This window comes from Aotus nancymaae, unplaced genomic scaffold, assembly GCF_030222135.1.
Source record: "Aotus nancymaae isolate 86718 unplaced genomic scaffold, 86718_ANA_hifiasm-v0.15.2.pri h1tg000131l, whole genome shotgun sequence".
Taxonomy (NCBI): Eukaryota; Metazoa; Chordata; class Mammalia; order Primates; family Aotidae; genus Aotus; species Aotus nancymaae.
In genome coordinates, this window is record NW_026988546.1 from 901830 (window position 1) to 917562 (window position 15733).

General features: G+C 44.9%; 1 protein-coding gene across 3 annotated transcripts in view; it reads left to right on the forward strand.

The window, feature by feature from the left end:
* Positions 1–4947: 4947 nt before the first annotated feature.
* The window catches only part of NCAPH (non-SMC condensin I complex subunit H), a 39038-nt gene continuing 28252 nt past the window's right edge, over positions 4948–15733 (forward strand). The window contains exons 1-6 of one of the 3 annotated variants that reach the window (XM_012436803.2): positions 4948–5033; positions 12354–12573; positions 12725–12815; positions 13445–13537; positions 13841–13979; positions 14763–14887. In XM_012436803.2, coding sequence (XP_012292226.1) covers positions 5015–5033; positions 12354–12573; positions 12725–12815; positions 13445–13537; positions 13841–13979; positions 14763–14887 — 687 coding nt within the window. In that variant the 5' untranslated portion in view covers positions 4948–5014. Of the gene's footprint in view, positions 5034–12320; positions 12574–12724; positions 12816–13081; positions 13101–13444; positions 13538–13840; positions 13980–14762; positions 14888–15733 lie in introns of those variants that run through there. The other 2 variants (XM_012436802.2, XM_012436805.1) reach the window with 2 other exon arrangements.

Genomic DNA, 15733 nt, shown 5'->3' on the forward strand with positions numbered 1-15733 from the left:
TGAGCCCAGGAGTTCAAGACCAGCCTGGGCAACATGTCATGACCCTGTCTCTACAAAAAAATAGCTGGGCGTGGTGGCATACTACACCTGTGGTCCCTGCTACTCTGGAGGTTGAGGCAGAAAGCCTGACCTCCTGCTTGAGCCCAGGAGGTCAAGGCTGCAGTGAGCTATGACAGTGCTACTGTACTCCAGCAAGCCTGGGAAAAACCGTGAGACCCTGTCTCAAAAAATAAAAAAAAGTCTCCCAGAAGCTGATGCCAGTCAGTATTTTGGGCTCCTAGTACACAATAGCTACTGTGTTCCCATGTTGCCTGTGTCTGTCAGGTACTGCTTTCAAGGCAAGATGCAATGATGGTTGGTTCTCTGCTGGTGGGATTTTGGTGTTTTAGAAACATCCATATACTTTTTGTTTAGAAAATTATTTGCTGATGTTTTAAGTTACAAGTCAATAAAGGAGACTATTTTCTGTATACATTGGAATCTTTGCAGTAACACAGTCAGCAGATCACCATTCTCACATGCCTGTTCCCAACAAGTTCATGTTACCCTAATAGCGCCATTCAGTACATCCTGGTATTTCTCAATGTACTTTGAGCCAGTCTGTCTTGTGGTTTCCCAGTGGCATGGCCAATAGCCAGAAAAGAATAAGGAACATCTAAGTGATTAATTCTCATGGTGCCCAAACCAAAATAGCCAAATTAGAAGATCTTAGTGGTTACAAACAACATGCATAAACTCTGAAAGTCTGCTCAGGTAGAAAGAAGGTGGTATGATTTCTAGGAGTTGGTTGTCTCTAGTCTAATAGATAAAAAAGAAAACAAAGACCAGGTGTGGGTACAGTAGCTCACGCAAGTAATCCCAGTGCTTTGGGAGGCCGAGGTAGGCGGATACTTGAGGTCAAGAGTTTGAAACCACCTGGCCAACGTGGTGGAACCTCACCTCTACTAAAAATTTAAAGAAATTTGCCAGGCATTGTGGCGGGCGCCTGTAATCCCAGCTACTCAGGAGGCTCAGGCAGGAGAATCGCTTGAACCCGGGAGGTGGAGGTTGCAGTGAGCTGAGATCACGCCATTGCACTCCAGCCTGGGTGACAGAGCGAGCAGTCAGCAAAGCTTGAGTGGGGCAGAGGGTGCAAGAAAGAGTACTAAAAAAAAAAAAAAGTAGTAATGGAAAGAACAGGCCTGTAGTGCTCTGGGAATACTCTTACAATTAAAGAGGAAACCTCTCCAGATAGGAAGTTAAGCTTTATTCTAAAACAAAACCTGGCTAGCCCCTAGGATACAACAGCAGTTATAGTAACGGGAATGCTTAGTGTTCACCGAGCTTTCCCAGTGTTCAGGACACTGTTCTGATGGCTTTACATCTGGTAACTCATTTAATCTTCATACTATAACCCCATGAAGTGGGTCCTTCATCCCCTCCATTTTACATGTGAGGAAACTGAGGCACAGAAAGGGTATGCAACTTCCCCAAGGTCACATAGCCAGTAAGTGGCAGAGTCTCGAAGAAACTATCTGCCCTAGCAAACTTTCAGCTTGGTCTTGGAAATAAAACAAGATGTAAGGGTTAAAGGGCTTTGAAAAGCAAAAAGTACTATATTTTAGAAGATAGTATGTTGCTGTTTAGAAATTCTAGAAGACAGAAATTGTTGATTCTTAGCCCAATCTTAAGGAGGTCAGGAATTTCATATAACCTACAAAAAATTAAAGGCATTTACTTAGAGGCCAAAATGAATGCAAAGCCATTTCAACTACTTGCCCACTGAGTCCCAGGGACTTGATGGTTTCTATCACAGACTACATCTTTATATAAGCCAGCTGCAGACTGGGAGGTCAGGGCAAATCTGAAGCCAAAAGATTGCTTGTTCAGGTGGCCAATGGATAACGTTATTGTTCCTCACCTAAACTAAGGCAGTTTCCCATTTATCTGGGGGAAGTAGAATCTCCATGAAGAGTAAAATGGGGTGGGGGAGGGAGATGACGACACCAGCTCTGCTTTTCTGGCAGCCCAGGAGCAGCGGAGGAAGCTTACTACTTTACTTTTGCACAAATAGAGGTATTGAGCTTTGTACACCACTGACACCAGTAATAAATCATTCACTCTTTTGGCACCCTTCATAGCCCTAACAACAAAACAAAGATGGCATTCAGAGCAGGAGGTGAAAGACCTGCGCAAGGCAGCCCTGGCCCACAGAGATGCTGGGCATGGAGCTGGCTTTGCCTCCTTGCACGTGAAGCTGGAAGCAGCTCAGACGACTCCATTACCCCCACAGAACAGCCTCAAGGCTCACTTAGTGGGTCACCTAGTAGCTTTCCTCTGCCAGGGCTTCCAAGCTGTTCTTCAGAGGCTCCTGATTCAGTGTGTCACCTCCCAACCCTTGCTGCTCTTAGTGTAGATATGGAATCAAGAGGATCACACTTGTCCCAATGACCTCCCTCAGATGCATTCAGCAGAAAACAAGTGAGGGAGATGACAGGGACCCTAGCACAGACTGAGCAAGTTCAGTGAAGGGGATACTGCCTTCCCTGTTTTATAGATGAGGAAGAAAATGAGGCCCAGAGAGGTTAATGTGCCCAATCCAGGATTTAAACCTATCTTCCAGCTATACTCATTGAATACGTATTTAAGTACTTGCTGTGTCAGCCAGCACCAGGCAGTGGGAAAACCATAGTGAGCAGATAAGGCTTCATCCACATGGAGCTGACAGTCTATGGCGGAGACATACATGAAACAGTCACCCTAGTACATGTAAAATCGCAGCTCTGACAAGTTCTCCTGAAGCCTCCAGTATGGAGAGTTGTGTGTATCAGGGAAGGCCTCCTTGAGGAAGTAAGGGGAGCAGAAACTTGATTGGAACCAAGGGGGTGAAGATGGGGATGAAGAGGATCCTAGCTAGAGGAGTGTGTGTGTGCAGAGGGCCAGTGTTAGGAGCAGATGTGATGAGGGGAATCTGAAGGCCAGGGGGAGCAAAGGGAACAAGGTCCCTGAGGAGGCTGGAGAGGCTGTCAGGGTGGGGAGGAGGGGTAGGCAGACCCTTCCAGGGCCTTGTAGGATGCTTAGAGGTTCCCAGGGCAGTGGAACCCCTGAAGGGTAACACTCCGGAAGGAAGTGGTGGGGGAGAAGTGGGAGTGACAGCTCAGATTTGGACTTCCGCAAACAACACTTGGCCTGAGTAGGGGGTCAGAACAGGCCATTGAGAAGGTAAAGTGGATGGAAGGAGAGAGGCAGGATTGGAGATTTTGAGGAGGTGAAAAGAGGTTGCTTGATAATGGATTGTGTCGGGAGAGAAAGGGAGGGAGCCCCCCAGGATGACACCTGGGTGCTGATTTGGGTTCTCAGGTGGTTGATGGTATCATTTGCTGAGAACAGTGTCAACCCCTTTCCTCTAACTTACACAGCCTTACACTGAAGATGTGAAGGTGGTCACTAGAAGAACAAGCTTATACGAACAACAAATAGGCTTAAAAAGTGGTTTTTGACCAGGAGCAGTGGCTCACGCCTATGATACCAGCACTTTGGGAGGCGGAGGCAGGTGGATCACCTGAGGTCAGGAGCTTGAGACCAGCCTGATCAACATGGCGAAACCCCATCTCTACTAAAAATACAAAAATTAGCTGGGCTTGGTGGAGGGCACCTATAATCCCAGCTATTCAGGAGGTTGAGGCAGGACAATCACTTGAACCCAGGAAGTGGAGGCTGCAATGAGCCCAGATTGCACCATTGCACTCCAGTCTGGGTGACAGAGCAAGACTCAGTGTCAAAAAAGAAAAAAGTGGTTTTCAACAAAGGGTGGCACTTTTTGGTTGCCGAAATGACTGAGAGCACCGATGGCATTTAGTGGGCAAATGGTGTCGGGGAGGCTCAAGAGCCCACAAAGAGGGTAAACATCCTATCATGGCAAGAATTGTTTCACCCTGAATGCCAATAGTGCCCTTGAAGAGAAACAGTATAAAAGATGCCAGATATGGGAGTTACAATAAAACCTAGGATGTGCTAGGGATATTCCAGGGAATTATCCTGGTCTTTACCCCCATAATTCAATCATTAGGGTGAGATGAAGCTAGAAGAACAGACGGCATCTTATGCTCATTTCGCTTTTTCTACCTTTTTTTTTTTGAAGGGCGGGGGTGGTTTCCAGGAAGTTTTTCACAAGAATCTGAAAACGATGGCCTTCATCTGTTGTTTTCTTTCTTTTGAGACAGAGTCTTGCTCTACTGCCCAGCCTGGAGTGCAGTGGCACGATCAAGACTCTCTGCAACCTCACCTCCCGGCTTCAAGTGATTCTACTGCCTCAGCCTCCCAAGTAGCTGGGACTACAGGCGCACGCCACCACATCCAGCTAATTTTTGTATTTTTAGTAGAGACAGGGTTTCGCCATGTGGGCCAGGCTGGTCTTGAACTGCTGACCTCGTGATCCGCCCGCCTCGGCCTCCCAAAGTGCTGGGATTACAGGCGTGAGCCAGCGCGCCTGGCCGCCCTTCATCTTAAACTGTATTATTTTATGCTATACTAAATGTACATACAGCATTTCTGCATCAGTTCTTCCCTCGCCCGGAAGGCTCCTCATTCCCTTGTTGGCTCCCGCTCCCTTCCGTCCCTCTCTCCCAGGTTTTCACCGGCTGCGCACACAACACAGGCCTCTACGGGAAATAAATCTTGTTTTCTCAGTCATCCGCCTCCCCATTAGAAAGTAAATTCCACGAAAGACGGGCCCTTGCTCGTCTTTCTAGACACTGGGTCCCCAAGTCCAGTCCTGCACCTAGTGCTCAAAAGGAGGGCGTTTTCATACTATTTCAGGGGTTTCACAGACTCCAAGAAGTCCACTCACATGGGGCGCTCAAGCCAGAACGCCTCACTCCGGCGCCGCCCGAGCGGCCCTTGCCAGCAGAGGCCCGAGGTGGTCTGCGCAGGCGCGTTGCTGGCCCCGCCCCCCGGCGACGTCACGCGGCCGTTACGGCGCTCAGGCGTCTCGACGCGCGCAATTTAAAACCAACTCTGGAGACGCCGAAGCAAGATGGGACCTCCCGGCCCAGGTGAGGCCGCGCCATTGGGAGGCACGGTGGGAAGGGCCTGGAGTGAAGCAGTGCTTCAGGCGGGCAGGGCTGGCGGACTGGCGGGCTGGTGGGCTGGCCTGGGCGGGGAGAGCGGATATGCTCAGCCTTGGTCTCTGCCCTGCGGCCGAGGGCAGAGGCAGGTGTTGGGGGAGGGGAGGCACGGCCCCTGTGCGCTCAGCCAATCTGGATGCGGCTTCGGCAGGCGTCGGAGCACGCGCAGGACCTGCCCCACTACTCAGTCCCGGCGCGGGTGGTGGGGCGGCTTCTTCGCCGGGCTCCTGAAGCATGTTCAGTGTCTCTCCATTAAAAAGGTGGTTTTCCTGGAATAAACGTTATTTTCAGGGCTTTGGAAGCGATATGGTTACCGTTGTGTGCTTGGCAGGCATGGATTTATTTTTACATTTATTCAAAAGTGTTGAGCACTCTCGTTGGGCGCTCCCTCTGAACAAAACTGATAAAATCTCTATATTGTCGGAGGTGAGGAGACAATAAGCAAAAGAAATAATTACAGGTGAGGCTGAATGCTGTGATTGAGAATAGCGGGGGCTTAGGGATGGCTCCGCTAGGGGTTCAGGGAAGATCTTTAGGAAGAGAATAAGGAACGTGTTTCAGGCAGAAGGAGCAAGTACAAAAATGAGGCAGGGGAGAGCCTGGCCTGGCCTAGCCTAGGACCTGACCAGAACATTGTGACCAAACTTAGTGAGGTCTGACACGTAGGCAGGGTCTGGAGGCCTTGGTAAGAGGTTTGGAAATTTAGTTACGTTTTGGACATGGTATGTGTGACTTACCGGAGAGTCCCTCAGGTGAAGGGGTCTGTAATCACTTAGATGAAAGTTTGGCCTCAGGGGAGTTATATGGACCACTAAGGGAAGTGGCCATGGAGTGAGACATAAATTTGGATACCATTATCATATAGATCATGAAACCATGGGAACAGGTGAGAACACCAGGAAGGCCTTGTACATCTAGGACCAACATTTAGAAGCTGGATAGAGAAGGATGAGCTGGGAAAACTCAAAAGACAGTGGTATAGAAGCCAAGAGTGTTTCAACAAGGAAGGGACTGTCAGCTGTTTCAAATGCCGCTGAATTCCAAGAGAAAGGCCAGAAAAGTGACCATAGGCTTTGGCAACATGGAAGTTGTAGATGATCACGACAAGATAGTTTTCATAAAGTTGGAAAAGGAACCAGACCAGAGTGGGTTGAAAATGAGTAGGAAATGAGGAAGTAGACATAGGAAGTGTCTTTGAGCTTAGTAACATTCTGTTGAATGACAGGATGCATAATATGAAAGGCAAGGAGAGAAACCATGGAAAGAAGATTTGGAGAATTAAAGCATGCCTCTAATTCCAAGTTCAGTTTCTTAGACAAGGTTCTCCTTCAGTGCTTCCTGTTTCTGTTAGGATCTCTTCTCCCAAAGTCTAGTTTCCTTTCTTAGCCTGTAGCCTGCTGTGCTGACATCCAAATACTGTCTTCGCAAGTCCTCTTGATTCTGTTTCTAAAAATGTCTCTTGCCTCCTTCCTATTTTCACTTTGTTTTGACCCCAGGTAAGAGTTATGTTAATCATACTCTTCAGCTTATGAGAAGCCATCAGGGGACACCCGAGGTTCTTGTATTTTATTTATTCCCTTTTATCCCTATTCACCACCCCTATTCTTCCCTCACATGGGCAACCATTTCGTGTTTATGGTGTATCACTATTTTTAATGTATTCCTATTAAAAATGTGTTGTACATTATTTTTTCCTTTGTATCATCAATTCTGAAGCAGTTGAAGTCTAAATTCTTATTCCCATTTGGGGGATGAAACAAATTCTTAGAGCATTTACTTGCTTAAATTTCACCAGCTAGTAAATGACAGAGCTGGAGCTGAAGCCAGGCTTTCTGGTTCTTAAACTTGGAAACCTAAGGTCTCTCATTTCGGTCATCCCTCTCTTTCAGTGATCTTGTTTCTTGCTGTACTGTAGTAGGCCACAACCACTCACTCACTACCATAGTCACACCCTAGACCTCGTCATTAACAATAGGTGCACTACTCTGTCATCTTAACTTTAAGTACTCCACTTTTTTTTTTTTAATTATTATTTTTAGAGGCGGGGTCTTTCTGTGTTGCCCAGGCTGGAGGGCAGTGGCTATTCACAGGTGCTGTCATAGCTGACTGAAGCCTTGAACTTCTGGGCTTAAGCAAACAGCCTCCTGAGTAGCTGGAACCACAGGAGCCTGGCAAAGTACCCCACTTCTCAGTACCACCTGTATCTTTCTAATTCACTCTTTCTTTTTTCCCTGACTCCAACAATTTTTTTTTTTTTTTTTTTTTTGAGACAGAGTCTTGCTCTGTTGCCCAGGCAGGAGTGCAGTGGCTCGATTTTGGCTCATTGCAACCTCTGCCTCCCAGGTTCAAGTGATGCTTCTGCCTCAGCCTCCCAAGTAGCTGGGACTACAGGCATGTGCCACCACACCTGGCTAATTTTTGTATTTTTAATAGAGACAGGGTTTTGTCGTGTTGACCAGGCTGGTCTCCAACTCCTGACCTCAAGTGATCCTCCTGCCTCAGCCTCCCAAAGTGCTAGGATTACAGGTGTGAGCCACTGCACCTGGCCTTGTTTTTACTGCCTATTTTGGTGGGGTGGGGGGGCGGTGAGACCATCCCCAAGTCTGCCTTTGCACCTGCTCCTTACCTGCATCTGGGCCTGTTCCTCTGCCTTTTCTCTTTTTGCTGAGGATGGGCTCTCTGTGATCTCTACAAAGGCAACCTCTTTACCTACTTGAGTACACTGTTCAGCAAATTTTACCCTTTTCTTTTGCATGATCACTGTGATAGGCTGAATAACTTCCCCTATAAGGTGTCCAGAACCTGTGAATATGTTATCTTACATGGTGAAAGGGACTTTGCATATGTGATTAAGTTAAGGCTCTTGGGAAGGAGAGATTATCGTGGATCATCTGGACGGGCCTAGTGTAATCACAATGCACCTTATAAGAGGAAGGTAGTCCTGTCAGAGTGAGAACAGATGTGATGACAGAAGAGGTTAGAGTGATTGGGGGACAGTGAGCCAAGGAATATAAGCAGCTCTGAAGCTGCAAAAGGCAAGGAGCAGATTCTCCCCTAAAGCCTCCAGAATGAATGTTACCCTCCACGGCTGCAAGAGAACACATACATATGTGTTGTTTAAACCGCTAAGTTTGTGGTCATTTGTTACAGCAGCCATGGAAAACTAATACAATCTCTTTTCTTCATTCTTTCTAACATGCTGAGAGTTTTTTTTTTCTATTTTAAATTTCTCACTTCCCTTTCAACGCTGACCCTCTCATTTCTCTCCTCCCTTTTGCTACTTTAAATCATCCTTGAACACCTGTCAGTGTTTGCTGTCTCCAGTTTCTCTTGAACCATTCCAGTTCATCTTTCTCTCTTACTACTCTAGGATGATAAATCCAATGATGAGTTCTCAGTTCTCATCTACATAGTTTATCACATCCTCCTCCCCTGAAATACTTTCTTCACCTGGCTTTTAGAATGCCACATTCTCCTGATTTTCTCCCCACTTCACTAGTTACACATTTCCCACCTCTTCTGCTGGTTTCTCCTTCTTTCCTACTCTTTATTTTTACTTATTTATTTTTTGTGACAGAATCTCACTGTGTTGCCTCAGCCTCCCAAGTAGCTGGGATTACAGGCACCCACCACCATGCCTGGCTAATTTTTGTATTTTTAGTAGACACGGGGTTTCACCACATTGGCCAGGCTGGTCTCTAACTGCTGACCTCAAGTGATCCGCTTGCCTCAGCCTCCCAAAGTGCTTTCCTGCTCTTTAAACCTTTAAAGTGTTCTGGGACTCAGCCTCTTTCTCTCTACTCCGTCATTTAGTGATCTTATCTAATATTATGGCTGTGAATACTCTCTACATGCTGGTGACTTCCCAGTGTGTGTTTCTCACCTGGAACTTTCCCTAAATCTGAGAATAGATATTCTCTCTGGGATTAGATATCCACCTGTCTACCCCAGTTGGATAACTAATAAGCATCTTTTTTTTTTTTTTTTTGAGACTTGCGTTCTTGTTGCCCAGGCTGGAGTGCAATGGCTCAATCTCTTGGCTTATTGCAGCTTCTGCCTCCTGAATTTAAGTGATTCTCCTGCCTCAGCCTCCCAAGTAACTGGGATTACAGGTGCCTGCTACCACACCCGGCTATTTTTTTGTATTTTTAGTAGAGGTGGGGTTTCACTACGTTGGCTAGGCTGGTCTCAAACTCCTGACTTCAGATAATTCACCTGCCTTGGCCAAGTTCTAGGATTACAGACGTGAGCCACCATGCACCAGGCCATAATAAGTATCTTAAACCTAACATATCCAAAATAGAGCCCTGACCTTGCCTCTTTTCCCTGCAAATATGCTTTTCCTGTATCTTCCTCTGTCAGAACATGGCAGCTCCATTTCATCAGTTGTTAGGATAACCTTGCAGTCATCCTTGAGTTCCTTGTTTTCTGTCGTGTCTCATATTTGATCAGGAAATCATGTCAGCTACATTAAGACTAAATCCAGTGTCAGAACACTTCTCACCTCCTCCACTGCCACCTCTCTGGTCTGAGGCACTGTCATCTCTTGTCCTAGTTATCAGCAGTTGCCTTCTAACTTTTCTTCCTGTTTGTCGATTCTTGCTCCCTTTTCAGTCTGTTCTTAGCATCATAGCCAGAAGGATCCTCTCGAAGCGTAAATTAGGTCACTTGATTCCTCTTCTTATCATGGTCCAATCACTCCCCTTCTCGTTTTATATACAAAGCCAGGTCTTTACAGTGGCCCATAGATAAGGATCCCATACACCTCCCAGGTGTCCTTCCCCTTGTTCTGGCTAATTGGTGTTCCTGCTGGTCCAGGCCCTGGAAAGTCTGACACTCCTCAGACTGCTGTGCCACTCCCCTGGATTACTCCACTTGAGCCACACTGGCCCCCTCAGACATGCCAGCCTGTTCCCACCTTTGTACTTGCTGTTCTGTCTGTTTTGATGTAATTTCCCCCAAGTATCTGCGTGGTCTTTATTCTTTTTTTTTTTTTTTTTTTTTTTGAGACAGAGTCTTGCTTTGTCACCCAGGCTGGAGTGCAGTGGCGCAATCTTGGCTCACTGAAATCTCCGCCTCCTGGGTTCAAGCAATTCTCAGCCTCAGCCTCTTGATTATCTGGGACTACAGGCTCACACCACCATACCTGGCTAATTTTTGTATTTTTAGTAGAGACAGGGTTTTGTCGTGTTGGCCAGGCTGGTCTCGAACTCCTGACCTCAAGCAATCTGCCCACCTCCCAAAGTGCTGGGATTACAGGCATGAGCCCACCGTGCCCAGCTTACATGGTCTTGATTCTGACGTTGACTTTCTGGTGAAGCCCTTCTTGACCACTGTATTTAAAATGACCTCCCACCTTTGTTCCCAAATCTTCCTCATTCCCCTTCCATGATTTACTTTTTTTTTTTTTTTTACTGTAGCATTTATCTCCATCTCATATCCATCTCACATTTCATATTTTCTAACTTATGAAAATGTTCATATAGGAAAATTGAAAGACTAAAACAGTAAACACCTTTATGTCCACCACTAGATCCAACAGTTGCTAACATTTTGCTGACTTTTTAATATTTACTTTTGGCAGATCTAGTTGAAAGTAAGTTGTATACATCATGTCACTTTACCCCTAAATTTTTTATAATGCATCTCCTAAAAATGACATGATTATAAAATCATGTAATCATAATATCACTATTATACCCAAGACAGTAAAAATCAATTCCCCGATGTTATCTGATAGACTATATTCCAAATTTCCCTAATTATCCTCAAAATGTTGTTTATAGCTGATTATTTTTCTTTTTTGGACCAAGGATTAGCTCAAAGCTCATACATTATTTTTGATTTTTATAACTCTGTTTTCTTTTAATCCAGAAAAGTTCTTTTACTTTTTTTTCCTTTTTCTTTCTTTTTTTTTTTTTTTGTAGAAACAGAATCTTGCTATGTTGCCCAGGCCGTTTCTTTTTTTTTTTTCTTTTTCTTTTTTTTGAGATGGAGTTTTCCACTTGTTGCCCAGGCTGGAGTGCAGTGGTGCAATCTTGGCTCACTGCAACCTTCACCGCCTGGGTTCAGGCAATTATCTCGCCTTGGCTGGGATTACAGGCGCCTGCCATCATACCCAGCTAATTTTTGTATTTTTAGTAGAGATGGGGTTTCACCATGTTGGCCAGGCTGGTCTCAAACTCCTGACCTCAGGCGATCGGCCCGCCTCAGCCTCCCAAAGTGCTAGGATTACAGGCATCAGCTACCATGCCCAGCAGCTCAGGCCGTTTCTGAGCTCCTGGCCTCAAGTGATCCTCTCACCTCTGCCACCCAAAGGGCTAAGATTACAGGCATGAGCCACCATGTCCAGCCTTTTTTTTTTTTTTTTTTTTTTGGTTGTTATCTTTTAAATTAAGAGACTAAGCCAGTTTTCTTGAAAACTGCCCTGCATTCTCTAGATTTGTTTGAGTGTTTCCTTGTGATACCATTTAACTTGTTCCTCAACCCCTTGTTTTTCTTATAAACCGGACGTTAAAGATCTAAAATTCTTTGGTTAAATTTAGGTTAAACATGTTTGGTCAAAATATTTCCTGGATGATGCTATGAATTTCACATTGTATCACATGAGGAGATGAGTTTCAGATTGATTTTTAGTGAGACTATATTTGACTGGTTAATACCGTGACTGGTAGAGTTTTTATTGTAAAAGACATTTTTCCCTTTGCAGTTAGCAAGTAATCTGGTTGATTCTCTGGAGCATTCTATTTGTTTTATATATCTATGTTGTTTTTTCTCTGTCTGCTTGCCAAGATAGGGAGGAGCTGGGTTAGAGCCCAGCCTGTCTGACTCTATATCCCATATCTCACCCTTGTCTCAGCATCTGTCTCTCCCTTACCTGGCATTATGGGTTATATGTATCTGTTGTCCAGTTAGTTTATGAGCTTATCAGAGGCAGCAACGTTATATTATCCATCTTATATCCGTGCAGTACTTATATCCACAATAGCTGCAGAGTGGATATTTGTCTGAGATTAGCAGGGAAGCATCAGAAACTTATGGCCTCCCTCCTCCAAGAAACACAAACTCTAGAGGTTCTAGTCATTAAGTATTAGAGTTGGAGAAGATCTTAGTGGAGAGTGTGTGATGAACGTCCACCCCTGTGACAGTCTCAAGTCTTCTTTGGATATAGGAGATGTTCTCTTGAAGGTTTCTTGAGCAAGTGTTTTGTTCCAGCTCTGCTAGCCACAATCAATAACTCTTCTTCAGGGACTCGAGGACAGCCACACAGTGCCTCCTCCCCTTCAGAGCGGGTGTTCCCAATGCCCCTGCCCAGGAAGGCCCCTCTCAACATTCCTGGAACCCCAGTCCTTGAAGACTTTCCTCAGAATGACGATGAGAAGGAGCGGCTACAGCGGAGGCGCTCGAGGGTCTTTGATTTGCAGTTCAGCACTGACTCGCCTTGCTTATTGGCCTCTCCGTCCAGCAGGTGAGAGACTTCAGGGCTGGCTCTCCTTGAGGCAGCTGACTTGATGTGGACTGTGTGGGTCCAGGTATCTCCACGAAACTTCATGGGTCTGGGTTTTGAAAATTTAAACTATCATGGATTCTTGCCAGAGTTGTTTTTGTTTTCCATTTAGGAGTATTGATGTTTCAGCTACTATCCCTAAGTTTACAAACACGCAGATTACAGAACATTACTCCACCTGTATCAAACTATCCACAGAAAATGTGAGTATCTGCTGGTTTATTATTGAAGAAGTGATCCCTTGATCACAGGGGAAATCCAGCTATCTTGTTTATATAGAGAATGTATGATCAATGATGGTAATTCTCTGGTGAGTCATCTTAGTGCTGGTGGTTTCCAGTAGTGCTGGTGGTTTTACTGTTTCCTCTGGACCCTTGGTGCTCCTCCTGAGAGGCTGCCTGCTATCTGCCATGTATCTAGAGAGGCAGCATGGTGCATGAGTTAATAGTAGAGTTCTGGAGCTAGCGTGAGTTGGAGGCTATATGCTTGTAAGCTGTGTGTGAGCCACCCAACCAGTTTGCTTCTGGATCCTTCTCTGGAGAATGAGGATAGTGCCTGCCTCATGAAGTTGTTTGGAGGGTGACTGAGTCCCTTTGTGTGCAGTGCTTAGAGCAGGGCTTGTACACAGTGAGCATTCAGGAATTTCCCTAGCCTTGAACATGAGGACATGCCTATGAGGATTTGGCTCTTGACAAGTGCTTTTGGGAAGAGAGAATAGTGACAAGATGTGGGTATTCCTTTATAAAGACTTAGCTTCCTCTGTTCAGAGTAGTATTATTTGCATGAGCCTAGGCTGTAAATAACAAACCTTTCTCCAATTTTCTGTTTTCAGAAAATCACTACCAAGAATGCTTTTGGTTTGCACTTGATTGATTTTATGTCAGAGATTCTTAAACAGAAGGACACCGAGCCAACCAACTTTAAAGTAAGAAGGATGTCCACTTTCTCTTCTGAATTAAATGATTTCTACTACTTAGCATAACACAATTGAATTCTGCAAATACATGAGAGCCTTCTCATTTAGACATTATGTTAATTTACTTTCTTTTCCCAAACTGATGAAATACAGAGAGAATATATATTCTGTTTATTCCCTATCAGTCATAGAGTGATCTTTGTTATTGTCATTTACTTGGGGCAAGTAAGTATTTTGTGAAGCTTGCTGTGTTTTTCCTGTTCAGAAGTTCTTTGTGCATCTTTGTGAGTGCGGCTCTGATTGTTTGATTAGGTGGCTGCGGGTACTCTGGATGCCAGCACCAAGATATATGCTGTGCGTGTGGATGCCGTCCATGCTGATGTATACAGAGTCCTTGGGGGGCTGGGCAAAGATGCACCATCTTTGGAAGAAGTGGAAGGCCATGTTGCAGGTAGGTGGGTAGGGATTTGTATTTACCTGACTTTTTTTAGGGCATACCAGGTAGTTATTTGAGTAATAGTAGAAGGAGGTTACAAGAAGTTAATGATCTCATTTTATTGAAGACAGGACATTTTTAGAACTATATATGATCTTACATGAGAGGATACTCAAACACTAGAGTTATGTTTCCTTGAAAAAGAGAAGGGCTTTATAAAAGCATTTATATTTTATTTAGACCAGGTTGAGTAAACATCACCAACTAAGGAGCTTGTGATCTGGGGCGGGGGTCTTTGGAAACTGACTTGCTTAAGAAGCTAAATCTAATAGTTTGGTTTCTCTATAAGTTGTAGATTAAATATGCTTGATGCTTTGAGAGAACTGCATGGTTTTTGTTTTTTTGAGACAGGGCTCACTTTGTCACGTAGGCCGGCATGCAGTGTTGTGATCTTGGTTCACGGTAGCCTCTGGCTCCCAAGTTCAAGCGATCTGCCTGCCTTAGCACCCCAGGTAGCTGGGACTACAGGTGTGCGTCTCCATGCCTGGCTAATTTTTGTACTGTTTTGTAGAGACAGGGTTTTGTCATGTTGGGCAGGCTGGTCTTGAACTCCTGAGCTCAAGCGATCCATCTGCCTCAGCCTCCCAAAGTGTTAGGATTACAGGCATGAGCCACCACACCCAGCCTCATGTGTTTAAATTACGACCATTCTTTTGGGTTTTGAAGAACTTGAGTTAGTAAGTTCATCACATGCATCAAAGCAGCCCTTGTAGTACACAGTTGTATTTCTCCTTTCAGATGGAAGTGCTACTGAAATGGAAACAACCAAAAAGGCTCCAAAGCCAAAGAAGAAGCACTTACACAGAACCATCGAGCAGAACATAAACAACCTCAATGTGTCTGAAGCAGATCGGAAGTGTGAGGTGAGGAACGGGGTGTGCAGTGTGGTTTCTGACTAATTCAGAACCTTAGGGGCTGAGACTTGGCAGGGCTAAGGCTGCCTTGTTGGTATGTGCCTGTTTAAGCCTCAAGGGAGTAAAACATTCAACTGATACCTCTGCATTATCATCCTTTAGCTTGATAGTAAAGACCAAAAGTAGTCCCTCAGTGTTTCAGAATGATTGGAAAGGAAGAGACTGTAAATTGTTGAGAAATCTAATTGATAAAAAGTTAATTTTGTTTCCTAGTAAATGTAGCAGTGGTTACATTAGCTCACATTTAATGTATGCATAGTGAGTACCATGTGCTTCATTAAACCTGTAACCTGTGTTAACTCATTTAATCTTCACAATGTTCTTGTATCATTTTAGGAAGAGATAACTGAGGCACAGTGACTTGCCCAAAATGACATATCTAGTGAGTGAGGAAGAGTTGAAGCTAAGTGGTCTAGCTCCAGAATCCTAGCTTTAAATTATCTATCTAGTAAATCCTAAGGAATCTGCTTAAACAAATGGTACTGGAGCCCTCATTTATACTTAGCACAGTTAATTTAAAGCAAACAGAGGTTACTACAACTTTATTTTTTAATTCTGCTGTTAAAAACATTATTTCAGTGAACATCCTAATACATATTATCTTTGTACTCGTATGGGAGAATATCTATAAGAAAATTCTGAGACATGGACCCAGACCCTGGATAGGGGCATGCTGGTGTCTCAATAAGGCTGGTTGGTTCTGTGAGTGCCAAAATCTGCAGGTGGGGTTCAGCTGCTACTACAGGCGGGCCCTGCTGCAGCCAGGTTAGAACACTGCTGGGTGATGCTCTCCTA